Source organism: Festucalex cinctus, chromosome 19, assembly GCF_051991245.1.
Source record: "Festucalex cinctus isolate MCC-2025b chromosome 19, RoL_Fcin_1.0, whole genome shotgun sequence".
NCBI lineage: Eukaryota > Metazoa > Chordata > Actinopteri > Syngnathiformes > Syngnathidae > Festucalex > Festucalex cinctus.
Genome location: NC_135429.1, coordinates 6,855,109 through 6,872,271, shown reverse-complemented (window position 1 = coordinate 6,872,271; position 17,163 = coordinate 6,855,109). Strand labels below are relative to the sequence as shown.

The 17,163-nt window shown below is 41.4% G+C and overlaps 1 protein-coding gene across 1 annotated transcript; it reads left to right on the top strand.

Annotated features, from left to right (window-relative positions):
• The first annotated feature begins 1,622 nt into the window (after nt 1-1,622).
• col9a2 (procollagen, type IX, alpha 2) lies at nt 1,623-17,141 on the top strand. Its single transcript, XM_077506687.1, has 32 exons — nt 1,623-1,814; nt 2,954-3,028; nt 3,371-3,406; nt 3,504-3,566; nt 4,172-4,225; nt 4,812-4,847; nt 6,544-6,567; nt 6,635-6,688; nt 6,803-6,856; nt 7,449-7,499; nt 7,578-7,634; nt 8,142-8,195; nt 9,422-9,475; nt 9,586-9,639; nt 10,079-10,132; nt 10,220-10,273; nt 10,378-10,431; nt 10,513-10,566; nt 10,652-10,705; nt 11,515-11,559; nt 11,667-11,720; nt 11,800-11,853; nt 11,925-11,978; nt 12,050-12,121; nt 12,385-12,420; nt 12,504-12,548; nt 13,602-13,634; nt 13,730-13,876; nt 13,950-14,004; nt 14,081-14,269; nt 14,355-14,432; nt 16,010-17,141. Exons 1-32 carry the CDS (start codon nt 1,743-1,745, stop codon nt 16,213-16,215), a joined length of 2,076 nt encoding a protein of 691 aa, XP_077362813.1. The 5' UTR covers nt 1,623-1,742; the 3' UTR covers nt 16,216-17,141.
• Nucleotides 17,142-17,163: the final 22 nt, after the last annotated feature.

Below are 17,163 nucleotides of genomic sequence, written 5' to 3'. Positions count from 1 at the left end.
AACAACTTTACAACTTACGTTTTTTTTTTTATTTTATTTTTTTAATTGAGTTGCATTTTGATTTAGATTAATTTTGTTTTCTTGTGTCCCTTTTTCAAGTTACGTCTTCTCATTAAGGTTTTTGTCTGCACTTGTGTCAGCCAATCAGCAGCCCTGCAGCCACAGGTGTCCTGACCAGGTGTGGCTCGTTGTCTTGTCAGCTCGTTTGTATTTATTTCCCTGCTTTCTGTCAGTCTGTTTGGCTCATTCTTGCTGTCATGTCACACGTAGTCTTTGTTGTTTCTCATGCTTGTTTAATGATTGTTGGGATTTTTTCTTACCATTGTTGCCTATTTGGAATAAATCCTTTAAGTAGAAACTGCACTCCTGCCTTGCTTCCATGCACTTAATATGTTTTTAAGCACCAGCAATGACCAAAGGAAGAATGTGAAAGAGATTTAGGGAGGCAGTGGAATTGCAACAACAAAATCAATGGATATTATTTTCTGTTGTCACCCACATAACGATCCGCTCAGTCGGCTCACTGCAGTTGATGCAGCTATGTGGTGTTTGGTCTATAAATATGAAATAATTGCATCAAAAAATGCAATGCAACAGTGACATTTTTTTTTTCCATAATGTAGCAGCACTTACATATATAGGAGGTTTTTTGATGTTTTTGTTTGCAGACATTCACTCAACCGGTATTGTGTAATCTCATAAATCATCCCTGTGCTTTCATGATCTGTGGCTTGAGTCCAGTGGTAAAAACAAGAGCGACTTGTCTAACCACTGAAAAACACTGTCAAATGTGTGAATGGAGAATATATGTCCACCACAAATACATCCAAATCAGCATGGTCTCCCACGCCCATGCTGTCAGACAATCAGTCATGTGGTGTCACATTTTTTTCTTTGAGATGGAGTTCTAGACATTAATGGAAGAATTAAGATGTTTCAGATTCATTTTAGGAAATTTTAATGTTTTGCTTTAAGTCTACAGTAGTTTTTGTTCAAGAATAACATAATAAAATGTATTCATTCTCCAAACGGTAACACTTTTAAATTGTTTGTTTTGCTTCTTTTTAATCCAAACTGTCATTGGACTAAATGACATACTGTAACGAGGAGAAATGGACACTCCCATCACTTGTAATCAGCCAGCAAGCATGTTCTTTTTTTTCTCTTGGATTTGCTGCCCTCTAGTGGATATCTAAAGAACACCATGTTATTTTGCATGACAACTTTAGGGGTCAGTATAGATCATTTTGACATTCCAATGGAATGTTTGTTGCCAAAAAGACCACTTGATGTCACTGTTGTATTTCAAGAAACAAAAATAAAAATTAGATTGCCAGTTAAATGTGATTGATTTTATGTTTTTTCTTGCCTATTTACATTTAATGGTATGTGGTGCTGTTTTCAGTCACTAGTGCAGCTTCTGTGGATTTGGGAGGAGCTTGAATGTGCACATTATTCAGAAAGTAACCAATCACAGCAGTACATGAAATATGTGTGATTTCTTGATGTCATCGTCATCAGCATCATCATTTTTACCTCTGCCTACCTTTTTTGTACCCTGTCCTCCCGAGTTGATTTTTTTTTTTTCTTGTGTGCACATACCCACGACCCCCCACCCCACCCCCACGCCTTCTCTGAGGCTGTTTTTTTTTTTTTCCTCACCAGTCCCTAACTGTGCTGGCCTGGGAAGGAATAGGGGGAGCGAGAAGAGAGGATTTAGTTGAGCCAAGGGGAGAAGGACCATGGCTTCTCTCTCGGTCGTGCTAAAGTCCTGGGTGATACTGCAGACGCTGTGCTTAGTTCTGGCCCAAGTGGTAAGTCAACAGGGGGACACCTGTTTGAAGCAAGTTCTTTATTCTGAGGCAGGGGGTGCAGCGCTTGTCAGTTAGTCGGGTTGTATTAAGTTGGTGGGTGAGTTACCTGAAGTTGAAACGCTGTGCTGGTATGTTGGGTTAGTCACCTGACTCGAGTCCAAAAGAAAAATGAGCGTGAAATGGACTTACTGCTTTTCTACAGAGGACACAAAGTGAAACAGCCTTCAATTCTTTGGATTAGTAATCGCCATTTTCACTATTTGAACGCTTTTCTCGTCTGTGGTTTGAAATGGAGATCATGATGGATTTAAGGTTTCCTGGGTGACATTTTTCCCACAAGGAAAATTAATTGTATCAAGCGAAGAAGAATTTATTTTCAAAGGAAAAGCCTCCAGCAATGGAGGATGGAAAATCTATTTGCATTGGCACACACAATCAAAACTCACTTTGACTACAAGGTGTGAAAGGCCTGTTTCGAAATGACACCCACTTGCCGTCTGTTGGATGCTTTTACATTGGAGGAATATAATTTATTTATTTTTATTTTATTTTTTTGGGGGGGTGGCTTTTTAAATACTTGAAGAATCAAAATTTTGCATTTAAAGAACCTCTCATCTGGAATGTCCTCATACATGAAGATAAAATAAGGCGTGCCGGGATGGAACCTTGAGGGACCCCTCCTTCCACTTTCCTCTTTCTGTCCTTTTGTCTCCCCCACCACCTATTATTATGAATTCATATTTTTATGTCATTTGGTTTTCTATATGAAATGAATTCATAGGGTTTTTGTGTTTTTAAAACGTACTAACAATTGCACAGTGTTTTTTTTAACAATATGTAACTTGGGAAAATTATTAGCATTGTGTTCTCATTGTATCATGTCATTTATACGGTGAAGGGGGAAAACGTGATTATGATGGCATGTATGATTTTTTTTTTTTTTTTTTTTACTTTAAAACATTTACCATATAGCAGTAGGTTAATTTACATTTTAAATGTTTTTTTGTTTGTTTGTTTTTGGACAACAAATTCATTACACTGGAAGAAAATGATCTTAGTTATATATTGCAATAAAGTGTATTCATACACATCTACCTAATATATATCTATTTTTTTGCTCTACTTTTCTTCACCTTCAGAGAGGCCCACCTGGACCTCAGGGCCAGGCAGGCCCAGCAGGTCCTTCTGGCACTCCTGGGTCAGACGGCATTGATGTGAGTATCCCCCCCTAGTTTGCCCACCAGTATTGCTACAAAGAGCATCATTGTGCTAAGAAAATACCAACCCAGCACTTTAGTGCAGTCCTAAAGTTGAACCACTAGAGGGCTCTGTAAATGCAAACATTCGGTGCTACAAAGGAGCTCTGTTCCCAGGCAGAGAGGTGCGCTTTGAGAATGGACCCTTGGCAGACATGTGGAAAGAAGTCTGGGTTTGTGTCACAGTAATGTGATACATTTGATATTTTAGGGTTTACAAATTATTCTGCAACGAAATGTTTTATTTGGGGTTGAGTTTAGCTCGTTTGCATTTCTTAATGACAAATAATCTTTTTGCAGGGAGACAAAGGCCCACCTGGTCCCCCTGGTTCACCAGTAAGCGTCATATTTATGTCATCAGTCCATATTAAATTATGACTTCAATTGAGTTTAAGTCACTCTGTTTTTTTTTTGTTTTTTTTTGTTTATGTAGGGCCAAAAGGGAGAGCCGGGTCAGCCGGGTCCTGATGGTGCACCGGGCGAGAACGGGATTGATGTGAGAAAACGGAACGTATACATATTCCGTTTCAAGCTTTTTTTTTTTTTTTTTGAGGGGGGATTATGATCATAAACTTGCATTTATGACTACTGATAATGCTGCAGAGCCACATTTTAATAGATGGTTGTATTTGTTGTTGACCTCAGTAAAATGGTAGTAAAATATTTGAATGTGCATATAAAAACAACATATATGAATACAAATGTTTTATAAGTACTAACTGTTGATTTTAAGGAAAAGTCAACATGATTCATTGCAATTTTTTTTTTCAATAAAATACCAATAAAGTGCATTAATCGGCTCAGTTTAGATTCAGATTAACGTGACATAATTTTGCAGTGAAAGTTGCAATTTGAGAGGAGTCACATGCTAACCGAGGTGCACTCACATACACGTACATGCACGCGCGCACACACGGCTTTGAGAGCTTTTTTTTTTTTTTCCCAGTAATCCTCTTTGGAATCTCCAATCTCCTGTTTGTTTCCTAATTACCTACAGGAACTGTGTCAAGTTTAATCAACTGTCAGATTATTTCAATGTGAATTCAAGCCTCACGTTGCTTACCTTTTTTGACCTCTTCCTCTTTTTCTCTCCATCTCAAGGGTTTGATTGGTGCAAAGGGTGACCGAGGTGCGGTGGGAAGCCCCGGCCCCAAGGCAAGTGTCGCCATACAATGCTGAAAATACGATTTAAATATACTCCTTTACGTCTTTCATGAGTTTCAGTAAAGTCAAAGTAGTCGCGATAGAAGTGGGTCCCTTTTGGAGTATTTGATGATAACTACTGATCTGATTTACGGGCACTACATTTTAATGATGCTCGTTAAGGTGTTTGAAACTTTTGCTGCTGGGTTATTGGATTTATAGCAGCTCATATCCATATATAACACCAATCTGCAAAGTAACCGAAATAACTGACACATTAATCAGTCGAAGTACATTGTGAAACATAAAAAAAAAAAGCATCTGAAATGTAATGGAGTGGAAGTATAAAGTGGCATTAAAGTGAAATAGCGGTGGCCGCATTGTGCTTAAGTAATTCATTACGGGACGGAAATTGAAAATGGTAATGCCGGCTTTTAATTTTCAGCAGGATTACATTATGATTGTGGCTCCACTTTAGCATCGGAGCTCCTAATTGTCCAAGAGAATCGCGTAATTGATGATACTGACATAAGAAAGTTTTGTTTCCGTCTTGATATTTACGGCATTTTATTGAATGTGTTGCTTTCTATCGTTTCAGGGTCAGCCCGGGTTAAGCGGTGAGCCTGGCAGACCTGTAAGTATGCATGTATTGTCTTTGGCTGCCAAAAACGTTTAATAATGTTTAGTAAAATCATTACATATGCCGGCATAAACGTTAAATGACGTCAAATCCGTTTTTTTTTTGTTTTTTTTTTATAAATCATCAATGGACAGTGCAATGTGTAAGTGCAGCGCTGCTGGGTTAATTAGTAGTGAAACCAATAACACCCACTATGGCCAGCAGATGGCAGCATTGTATCTCTTTTCAATGTGCTGTCGGTGTATGGAATTCTAATGAAACGGATGAAATCTGATGAAATAGAGCGTTTTTAAGGATGATGTAAATGATCAAAGCCTTTGTCGCATCAAACCTAATTCACAGTGTCACTAAACCAAAAAAAATATTAGTGTCAAAGTCACTCGGTGTGTAGAAAATGTATTGTTTCAGAAAAAGCAAATATGTGGCCTGGGGGACATTTGTAGTCCTCAGTATGATATTTTGTTGTTGTTTGTTTAGTTTTTGTTTGTTTGTTTGTTTTTTACAATTTTTGATGTCATTGCCCTGGATGTTTTATTTATTTATTTATTTACTTTATTTATTTATTTATCTATTTGTTTATTTATCATCACTTTTGGGCTACCATAGCTTAGGTTCATGACAGCTTTTGTCAAAACATAATTCAGAAGTGACACCACTTTTTGTTTTTTTAGCACAGGGGGCATGTCTTGAATATACAGAGAAAGTTGCAGCGCTAAAAAAAATTACATGTAGTAAGTAGTGTTGTTCCGATACTGTTTTTTGGCTCCCGATACCGATACTCAGTTTTGCAGTATCGGCCGATACCGATACCATACCGATACTTAAGTTTTTTGTTTTTTTTTGCTCAAAATGAAAAAGCTGTCCTGCCATTGGTTCAGAGCACTCAAGGGCCAATAGGATATCTTAGATCGGCATGCAGTGAACATGTCACATATCAGTGAATGTCGTGCACGAGCAAGACACAAGATGCTGCATCCAAAATCCTATATTAGCGTTGGAATTAATGGTATCGGCATGTTACTTGTGAGTAGTCACCGATACCGATTATTTATTTATTTATTATATATATATATATATATATATATATATATATATATATATATATATATATATATATATATATATATATATATATATATTTGATGTGGCTCATGCACACCCAGTCTACCTCCAGCAGCCCTGACTTAAATTGAATTTTTAAGACCCCTGTCCTTGGTAGTAACTTAAATCCTAGGCTTTCCTCCGGTTGAACTGTAACCCGGTTTATAACCAGCAAGGGGCGGGGGGGCCTCCGTCTCCATCTCGCTCACACTATCAGCACCAGCGCAACATCAGTTCCGGAGTCGTTCAATGTCACGGTGGAAAAAAGAGGGAGTGGATGGCGAGTGGTGCATGACACAGACACAAGATTTTGCGCCGTGGGCCGTCCTTCCCGCAAGAAGGCTCACATGCTTCATTATATTGTTTAGAATTCATTACAAAGCCAAATAAACATCAAGTTTAAACTTATTGAAGCTTTGTTCTTCATGAAGAACTACAGTATGTCGTCTTCACGCTGACACTGCACAAACTTTACCAATTTATTACATTGCAGCAGCTTTTCTTCATTGGAAGTTCTTTTAGTATGTAAAGAGATGATAAAATGGATATTACAAACATTTGGTGACACTTGTTCCTCTTGTTCATACAGGGATCTGGCCTCCTAGGACTTGCAGTAAGTTTATTGTTGAATAGCTTTGTTTTTGGTGGACAGCATAGATTTTATTTTGTCAATTATTCAGGGAGCTCCGGGGCCAATTGGGCTTCCTGGTGAAATTGGACCAATCGGACCAAAGGTAAACACTTATGATGAGTAGACTACAAAATACGTTCAGATTTCTTTGAAGTGAACAAACATGAGGTTCATCTTTGGGATTGTGTTTTTTTTTTTTCTACTTCTTTGTTTATAGGGTTTGATGGGACCACCTGGTCCTCCAGGATTTCCTGGGCCACCAGGCAAGCCAGTAAGAATTAAGTCCTTGTTTTGACGAAATGAATGAATTCCATTTAGCTAATGTGTGGAATCATAGTCGAGGTCCAAACTGTCAGTAAGAACAAAAAGTAGACCAGAACTAAATCTCCAAATTGAAGTTATACTCTTTAAGCAGAATCACTGTGTGCACCATACAGGCAGAGTGCCGTGAATCTTGCACATGTCCCGACAGAGAAAGCACTGAAATACCAACATTTTGAGTCGGAGGCTTTCAAGTATATTTTCCAGCGGTAGATGCACTCTCCCGAATGCATCCACCGGGGGGGGGGGGGGGGGGGGGATGTCTTCAATGAGAGTGATGTTTCCGGCTCAGGGGAGTGTAGCTTTAGAGCTGTCTTAGGGTAAATATCCCATCTCCCCCAACACCCACCCTATATTAGATCTGTGGGCTCTCTCCTATGACTGTAGCAGAAATACATAAACCTCTGTTGAGTTATTTTCCCTCCTAATGCAATCTATAAACAGAGAAAAGGAAAGATGGTGAAAGTTCTCAGCTTGCATGAGAAACTGTCGCCAACGAACCAGTTAGTCCACAGTCCTCTGTCTGCTTGTTGTCTATCTAGGGCCCACCAGGGAAGTTCATTGGTGGAGAAGAAGGAAGCGCCGATTTCCAGGTAAAACCTGGAAGCTCAAATTAAATTGTCGATGTCTTGACTTTGTATCATTTACAAATGTCCATCTCTCTACAACAGTGTCCTCTTAACTGTCCAGCAGGACCTAAGGGCCCGGTGGGACTTCAGGGGGTCAAAGTGAGTGTTCTGTTTCAGATTTTCCAAAAAAATGCAAAGAACTCTGCCCAGGTCCAAACTTCCTAAACATTCAGTTTGTCATGAAAGGCCGTAGTGCAACATTCAAGTCCCGTAGGTGCAACTGGTGACAATTGGTCACTGCACCAGTTGCCTCCAATCCACTTTGTCATATTTCCACCCGTGATTAACTCATTGACTGCCATTGACGGAAAAAGATGTCAAATAATGCATTTTTGCTGGGCTGGCAGTGAATGTGTTAAACACAATGTGCCAATATATTTTGTGATTATATTGCAGCCTCCTTTTTTCATTTTTTTTTTTTTTTTTAAGGCAAATGTTGCTTAAAAATCCATCAATTTTGGTTACATCTCATCTTAAGTCATTGACTGCCATTGACGGAAAAATACGTCAAATAATGCATTTTTGCTGGGCTGGCAGTGAATGTGTTAAATCCTCATGACATTATACTGACTGATCTGATTTGAAGACTTTGCGGTTGCTCTTTAGGGCCATAAAGGACGACCCGGTGCACTTGGAGAACCCGGCAGCATTGGAAAACAGGTACGCTACACCGTCTCATGTTCATCTGACACAGTCTCACATTCAGAAGCAGCAAAGGCAAGGATTAGTTCTAATGAAGCCCCGTGAGGCACATGAGTGCCGCTAATCTAGCTGTGGTAGTCGGGCCTGGCGGTGCAGTCAGCGTGAGCGGCAGAAGAGAGGGCATAGGGGAGCCACGTACTTGAATGGGAGGACGTGCTCGTCGGGGTTCATGTGCTCACCTCACCTCACTGTATTAAGCGGATCGAATGAGCATACTGCGAAATCAGAGACGCGAGGAATTATTCTGTGACATTGCCGCGTGAGATTGCGCAGGAATGAAGGAACATGACCAATCTTGCAGACTAATCTTAGACGATGTCTTGACTAAGGAACATACTGTGATTCTGCTCTGTCTTCAAAAAGATGGTTGTCAGGTGGCCTAATCCGGCCCGTGGACCATATGTTTGACACCCCTGGTTTAGAAAATGATGAAGTGGTAGTTAGGGGTGTGCTCAAAAAATCGATACGGCAATATATCGTTGCAGGCCTCATTACAATACACGTATCGATACGCAGGCATCAGAATCAATATTGCTTGTTAACTTTAAATAGGCAGTTAACGGTTGCCATTGCAGCTTGCATTGTACCCAAAAAAATAAAAAACCAGCAGCGTCTTTGAAGTTAATTGCCTTCAATTAATGCAAAAATAGCTCACCAGTGATTGTACACCGTGTCTTGCTTAGAAAAATTAAAGCAGAGGAAGAATATTAACATTTATTTACTTATAAACTTAATATGGCACGTGTCTCATGTGGGATACATATGTATCGCAATACGTATTGTATCGTGGCCTCTGTATCGTGATACGTAGTGTTAGTGGTAGCCTAGTGGTAAATACGAAAAAGTTCATGTCTGTCGAGTGCTACTGAAATTCGAGCAAGCTCCCGTTAGCTTAGCATAAACGGTTAGTCAGTCTCTGTCATGAGCTCGCGTTGTGGCCACGTGCCGTAAGAGAGCTTGTCATGGATGACATTCTTAAGACATTCATAGATTCATGTTCAGAAATGCTTCTGGAGAATAATTTTGAGGCATTTCAAAAGCTGACTTGACTTGAGGGCCTTCCTGTTGCCTGTACGTCTTGTCGATCATGCTAGCTAGAATTTAAGCCAATTTAGCATTACAGCAGCACCATTTTTTTTTTAAAACCACTGATTTGAAAAAAAAATGAATCTCTCATCCTCCAGGGAATCAAAGGAGAAGTGGGTATCTCTGGAGAGCAAGGCATACCAGGACCTTCGGTATGACGATATATTGTGTAATGTTCTCGATTATTGGGACTGATTAGTTTGAGTAGCTGCCTTTGTTCCTCGTCGAGGGCCATCTATTTTATTTTATTTTTTTCTTAAAGGGTCCAATGGGCGTGAGAGGTTATCCAGGAATGATGGGTCCCAAAGGAGAGGCGGTGAGAAATACAACTTCTTCCCTCATGTTCACATAACTTTATTGTCCACTTTATCTTTCAAGGCAAGGCTGTTCTCATTTTTAGATGAGCTCCAAGTAGGCACAGTAGGACCTGCCCCCACTATACAAACATCATCCATTACCGGCAATGGGGACATATGGAAATGATGCCACTGCACATCTCTCGCCTCCTCTAATGAGTCGGGGTTATCTGGGTCCGCAGTGTCCCCATATGTAGTTAATGATCCTCTGTAGCAATCTGTCTTACAGTTAACATTAGCCGCGCTAGCCAAGTTAGCGCCAAAGCCAAAATGGCCCCTCGCTTTCTTTGTAGCTCCCATTAGTAGATTGAGCTAAGCGCTAATTGCCCCTTCATCACAATGAAGAGTAGGCGACCTTGATCTCAAGCGGTTAATAGCGCTTTTTGCGCTTTTCCTTAGGGACCTCGTGGTTACAAGGGCATCAACGGACCTGTAGGGATTCCAGGACCTCCAGTAAGAACCCACACATAGAAACGTAGAAAAAAAAAAAGCACAGAAAAAGAACATGCACTCATTTTAGGTAATCTGTTTCACTTTAAGGGCGAGGAGGGACCTCGGGGTGCACCGGGAGAGGCAGGGGACAAGGGAGATAAAGTAAGTGACTTCTCCAGTGTTTTTCCAGTGAATATTTTGGTTACAAAATGTGATCCTGATGTGTGATTTGCATACATTAACATTCATTTGGTTTTCTCCCGCAGGGCAGCCGAGGCATCCAGGGCCCACAGGGCGCGGTTGGCAAAAAAGGAGACAATGTGAGTTTTTTTTTTTTTCAGTTTGAACAATGTCAGACTGTGCCAATTGAAGTCCACCGGCTCATGCGCCTGCATTTTCAGGGCCTGCCCGGTATTGATGGAAAAGATGGCACACCCGGCATTCCTGGAATCAAAGTAAAGGCCGACCTGCTGTTATCATGAGAGGATGCTTTCTGGTGCAGGGAGAGATTTTTCTGTTCTCATTTTCGTCTTTCGGCAGGGTGGGCCCGGCCAGGCAGGGATGCCAGGTCCCCCTGGGCCTCAGGGAACAGCGGTGAGTGATTCATGGCAGCCAAGTCATGAAAGGCACATGCAAACGAGATTGTCTGCAAATGCCCATTGTCATGCAGGACACGTAGGCAATTGTGGCAATGTTTCCTCCCCAAATCAACAAGGGCAGAGCGCAAGCAGGGGATACCAGCAGCAGGAGGCAGCTGGTATATTTTGCTATTTTGTTTTCTGGGCTCTCCTCCAGGGTGAACAGTGACCCTATGACCTGAGTTGTTCTAGAATCTAAACTACCTCGAGACAGCCTTCTCCCTCCTGTGACATAGTGATTTATCACAATAAAACCAGTAGCTATTCACATTTGTGTGCGTGCCGTTCTGACTCGGGGGTAATGGAGCACGGGATGCAAGCTTTGCTGCGTGGTCATTGCAGTGACACCGCCGCAAACGCCGTAATGTAATGCCGTGATGCTTATCATGATAATAAGATGAACGGGAATATTCGGCAGAAACACTGTCGGGAACCTGTTTGACGGTTGATGGTAATGCAAATAGAAGTATGTATAGACTAGAGTCGGATTTATTGGCCAAGTATGTAAAAACACGCACAATCTGTCTGGGAAAAGTGACCGACAGAGGAAGACAGAACAGAAAGCATGCTGGTTTGCCAATTAGCGCCCTGATGGAGGTTAAAAACAAACCAAAAAAAAAGGACAAACTGCGCCTCTTAGATGGGAGCACAGTATGAACCTGGAAAAAAACTCAGTGCATTGTTGCATAATGAAAGACATTACAGCACAACTAACTCTTGGTTAACCTTTGATATAATGTTGAATTTTCTCATTTATGTCTATAGGGACTGCCTGGTAGTCCAGGTTCCAAAGGTGGCCCTGGAGCTAAAGTAAGTGTTTTTTTTTTTGTTTTTGTTTTTTTTTTTTAAATTAAATCAATGATTGCAATTTTAAACTCACGTACGTTCAACGTATCTTATTGTATGTCTGTTGTTAGGGCGAGCCTGGACCTAGGGGTCAAGCTGGCATGCCTGGTGCCTCTGGACCTCTGGTACCACACAAATACATCACAAAACACTTTAATGCATTCCACTGGTGCTCTTATGTCACTTCAAATGACTTGTTGCTAGGGTGAGCCCGGTGTTCCTGGTGAGGCCGGTATGGCGGGAGTTACTGGTCCCAAGGTACATGCCCTCATTTATTATATTGAAAATTCAGACGCCAGTCAAGATACTCATCTTATCTGCAATTATAGGGAGACCGAGGCCAGCGTGGTCCAGTGGGCCCTCAAGGAATCCTCGGAAAGCCTGTAAAGTTGCATGTTTACTTTGCATGGCATGTTTTTAAATGGCAAAGTAACTCATTATATCCGATTGACAGGGAAACAAAGGAGAGAGGGGGCCAATGGGTGTTCCGGGTGCTCAGGGACTGAGTGGAACGAAAGGAGACAAGGTATGCTGTGAAACATCCGCATCACGTAGTTCCAGTCATGTCCGTTAGGGGGCAGTGTTTACCCGTGCGTAAAGTCATAAATCCAGAGGAAATGAGAGCATGAGGCAGCACCATTCATCACCTCAACATCCTCATTGTCCTTGTCTTAACGATCACGTCACATCTTCTTACTTTGTCTTACTGTATGTGCGGCGATGCTTGCTTCAATCAATACTTACATTTAAGAAACATGTATTCAAATCGCTTAACATCTTGTATTTCAGGGATTCCAAGGAAAAGGTGGGCCAAAGGGAGACATCGTGAGTAGCAGTTTTGCTCAGTTAGATCTTAGGAAACAAGTAGCATGTGTCAATATTTACTGTCCCTCTTTTTTTGATGATAGGGTGACCCAGGTGTTGAGGGGTTGGCTGGCGAGAAAGGTGAAAAGGTAAGAAAACAATTAGAGCTTAGTTGAACAACGCTATAAGATGAAAAAAAAAAAAAAAGAATTCAGAAGTAACACTTGTAGGAGTTTGCTAAAAAGGTCACGCATGTCTGAAGGTAGCCAACAGAAGAAAATAACAAATTGCCACATCTCTACCAAAGTTTGGGAGAATAAAATTAGTGGGGAGCGAACATTTCAGACTTCAATATGTTCACTGTTCAATTTGTAAAGCAATAGCAAACATACGGCTCGCGGTCCAGAACCGGCCTGTCAAGGGGTCCAAACTGGCCCGCAAGGACAGAAAACAAACTGCAATTTTTCCCTAAAATTAACTGTTTTTGTTAATTTTGTCCACTGAAGGGCGCACTGACCACTTAAATGACTTTCTGAAATGTGGCTGTGAGGGTTTGATGCAAAAATGTTGCGCCATTTTTGTTAAGAAATTTCAAATTAATCAAATAAGAATAGTTCATTTGGCCATCAACTTACTTGTCCAGCCCACCTGAGATCAAATTTGGGCGGAAGTGGCCCCTGAATTCAACTTACTGTATTTTCCGCACTATAAGGCGCACCTAAAAGCCTTCAATTTTTTTCAAAGCTGACCATGCGCCTTATAATCCAGCACACCTTATATATGGATCAATACTGAGCCGCAACAGGTCTCGCTGTCAAGACGCTATCGTTGACCCTGCACGATCGGTGACGCGCATGCGCAGAAGATCCCGCCATCTTGGATCGCTAGCTAATACTAATACTTTACCTCAGAGAAAATAATAAAACAGCTGTTTATTCATTTTGGGAGTGAATGGAGTTGTCAAAAAGATGGTTTGTAATCTATTAATAAAGTTTGACTGACCTATCTGACTGTTTTGTTGACATTCCCTTTAGCGCAGCACCATCTAATGGATGCATAACGTAACCCCAGCCTCTACTGTAGCGCCTTATATATGGAAACAGTTTTAAAATATGTCATTCATTGAAGGTGCGCCTTATAATGCGGAAAATACGGTAGTTTGATACCACTTTTTGCATAAAAGCTTCTTTTTGCTTTGGCAGGGTTTGTCTGGAGAGCCTGGACCCAAAGGACAGGTGAGCTTTGTGTAAAGTATTCTCAGAATAATAACGAAAGATCATACTTACCGTACTGCTTTTGCCCCACTCACTAAACGTTGGTCTTCATGCAGCAAGGAGTGAGGGGGGACTCCGGACACAACGGTCCAACTGGAGACCCCGGTAAATTAGGTGACCAGGGACCCGCTGGACTGCCTGGTCCCAGAGGACTGAATGGAGTCCGAGGTGTGCCTGGCATGCCGGGCATTCAGGGTTCGCCAGTGAGTCAACTTCAATTCAATTCTAACGGATGCTCGGAAAACATGGGACACATTTGCCTCTTCTTCTCCTCAGGGCCGTGATGCATCTGACCAGCACATCATTGAAGTAGTGCTGAAGATGTTGCAAGGTAGGCATCCAGAGATGAAACCAAAATGTTTTCCAGTTATAAATTAAACAATTGTTGGTTTTTTGGTGCAACTCAGAGAAGCTAGCAGCAGTGGCTGTGAGTGCCAAGAGGGCTGTGCTTGGCGGAGCTGGTGTAATGGGACCCCCAGGCCCTCCTGGATCTCCAGGACCACCTGGTCCCCAGGGCACACATGGCATACCTGGTTCTCGGGGCATTCATGGCATGATTGGAGCACCCGGGCAGATTGGAAATACAGGGCTCAAAGGTAGAAAAGATAACAAAACCTGATAATTGAATTACATTATTTCCCAGGGAACATCCAAGTCATTTTTTTATTTTCTTATTGTCAGGAAAGAGAGGGGCTAAGGGTAACAGAGGAGATCCTGGCAAACCCCATCAAGGACCACCAGGACCCCCAGGAATTCAAGGCAAGCAAGTTGGGGTCACCTGAGATGCTTTAGGCTTCACTGTGGGGAAAAAAAAAAAAAAAAAAACTGTTAAACTGCTCTGGGGGGGGGGGGCTCGCCACAGGAGAGCCTACTTAAAGGCATTTTAAAAGCATCATTAACTTCAGTCATTGAACAGATGCTCTTGAGTGATAATGTAATAGGATTCCAACAGCAGAATCTAATTGAAACTGTGGAGAACATACTCACGACCATCACACACAATGTAACTATGTGCCTACATACGGGCCCTGTGTAATCAAAACTCCAACTGTAGGTTCAGGAAAGTACCCAATTACTGTAAAATTGTGTGTATAACACGCCCGTGTATAATGCGCCCTTCCAAAATCCCTCTTAATTTTTTTTTCTCTCTCTCTGTGATAAAAAGCCCCCTGATTTCCTGGTATAATTTATTATCAGAGTGAATATGAATGACTAAAGATTCAAAACATATCAACGAAGTGTCATGTAGGTTTCTGAATTACTATAAAATCCTGTGAAAATGCACCCGTGTATAATACAGCACTCAATAATCACCCTTAAAAAGCACCTGCACTTGTGGTTTAATACAGTCTTCCAATTTGTTGGCATTAATACATTCACTGCCAAGCCAGCAAAAAATTTGACATTGACGTCTTTTTCTGTCAATGGCAGTGAATGAGTTAATAATACCCAATTACTGTAAAATCCCATATACGGTCTTCCAAAATCACCCTTAAAGTGGAAGTCGACCTTAAACATTTCTTGATAATAATGTTATATGTGACCTCACGAGTCTAAACTTGACATTGTGATTAATACTACATTTTTGTAATACGAGTTATGAAGCAAAATCCAATCAGGGGGGCGGCCATTTTGCTACTTGCCATCAACTGAAGATGACCTTAATGTTGCACAGTGCTCAGGCAACAGCCAATCAGAGCTCACCTGTTTGTAAAGCTGCACTGTATTTGGTTGTTGCCTGAGAGCTGAGCTGGATTTTGCTGCTTAACGCCATATTCCACTAACACAATATTAAACAGAATATGATATTTAGACTAGTGGGGTTGCATATAACATATTGTCAAAAAATGTTTTGGGTTGACTTCCTCTTTAACTCATTAGCTCCCAAAAACCTATAAATACGTCATATTTGAAATGTTTTAAGCATCCCAAAGACATATTTATACGTTTATAAAAAACATTTATGCCAGAGCATAGAGAAGGCTTTCATGCAGTCTTTGAGTGGCAGCAGAGTATAAGAGATCAACCAGGCCATGTTAAAACGAGCTAATTTCCCCACAGTTCTAAGCAGAATTGTGAATAATGATGAAACTTAGCTGTTCTATTGCAAATTGCTGCACAGCGGAAACCGATAGGAATATACTTTTTTCCTGATAAAAGAAGAGACTCTAATCTCTCTTTTGGTAGGTTCCATATTTTTTATAGCAATAGAACATAATATTTCGCGGGCCTTGCAAAATCAGTCAAAATCCAGGAAAATGGTCGGGCGTGAATGAGTTAAAAAGCAGTAGTTGACTTTGTAGTAGTTGATAATTGCTTGATTGTTGCCATCACAGGTCCTCCTGGTGTTGACGGCGTTGCTCGAGACGGCCGGCCTGGCGAGAGAGGCCCTCAGGGAGTGGCCGGTGAGGCCGGTCGCCCCGGTAAAGCGGGTCCGCCAGGCCTCCCAGGCTACTGCGAAGCCGCCATGTGTCTGGCCGCGTCAGCGTACACCTCTCCGAGACTACAGGAGGCGGGAACCATCAAAGGACCCAACATTTAGAGTCGTCTCCGTTCACCAGTTCGTGACAATGGGGAGGGAGAGAAGGACAGAGACCACTCTTCTCACTTGAACATCATGAACAAGGGGTAGATGGGGTGATTGGATGTACATTACAACCCCCCTCCCTCTCCCTTTTTTTTTTTTTTTTTTTTGAGACAGACAACCTGATGGGACGTTTTCTCTTCTTTATCCCTCACAATGACAGCAGGTCACAGCCACCCACATCCCTTTTCCAGTATTTCAGATCATGTGCAACAAGGAGCTGAGGGGACCTCAGAAATTACATTTGCGCCATTTGTTTTAAACATTTTGTGATTAGCTTGCTAAAACGTCCTGGCTCTCATGCGACATCACTGCAAATGACTTAAAAAAAAAAAAACTGTGCAAAGGACTAATAAATAATTCTGAAATGTACCCTCAGTACGATACCTTTGTAACATGTATTATTGCCAATTGTAAGCTCGAGTGAAATCCCTCAATCACCTACCCTCAGTGCCCCCCCCCCCCCCCCTATCCATTCTCCATTACCAGCTTTCTGCCCAAGTCTCATTTTAGAAACTAACGACTACTTTATCTCTTCCCCTTGTTGCCTGGCAACGGCATATCCCAACGGGCACTCCCATCTCCCACAATGCAGTGCTGTAAATCTTTGTAAATGTGTGTTGATTATTATGTAGCGAAAAAGCAACGGGTTACGCCATTCGCCAACAAAGACTCCCGAAGAACGTTTCAGAAATAATTCTCTAATGTTCCCATGTGAGTCCTGTACCACTGTCAACATTCCGCAGGGTGTCAACAGTTCAATGAATGATTGATTTTCATTAGCACGAGTTATTTATTAATATAATCAAATGTTTTTTGTTTTTTTTTCCCTGGTTGTTAAAGTCAATCCAAACCAATAAAAATGAACCTTTTATAAAATCCAATGTTCTTTATTATTATGTAAAA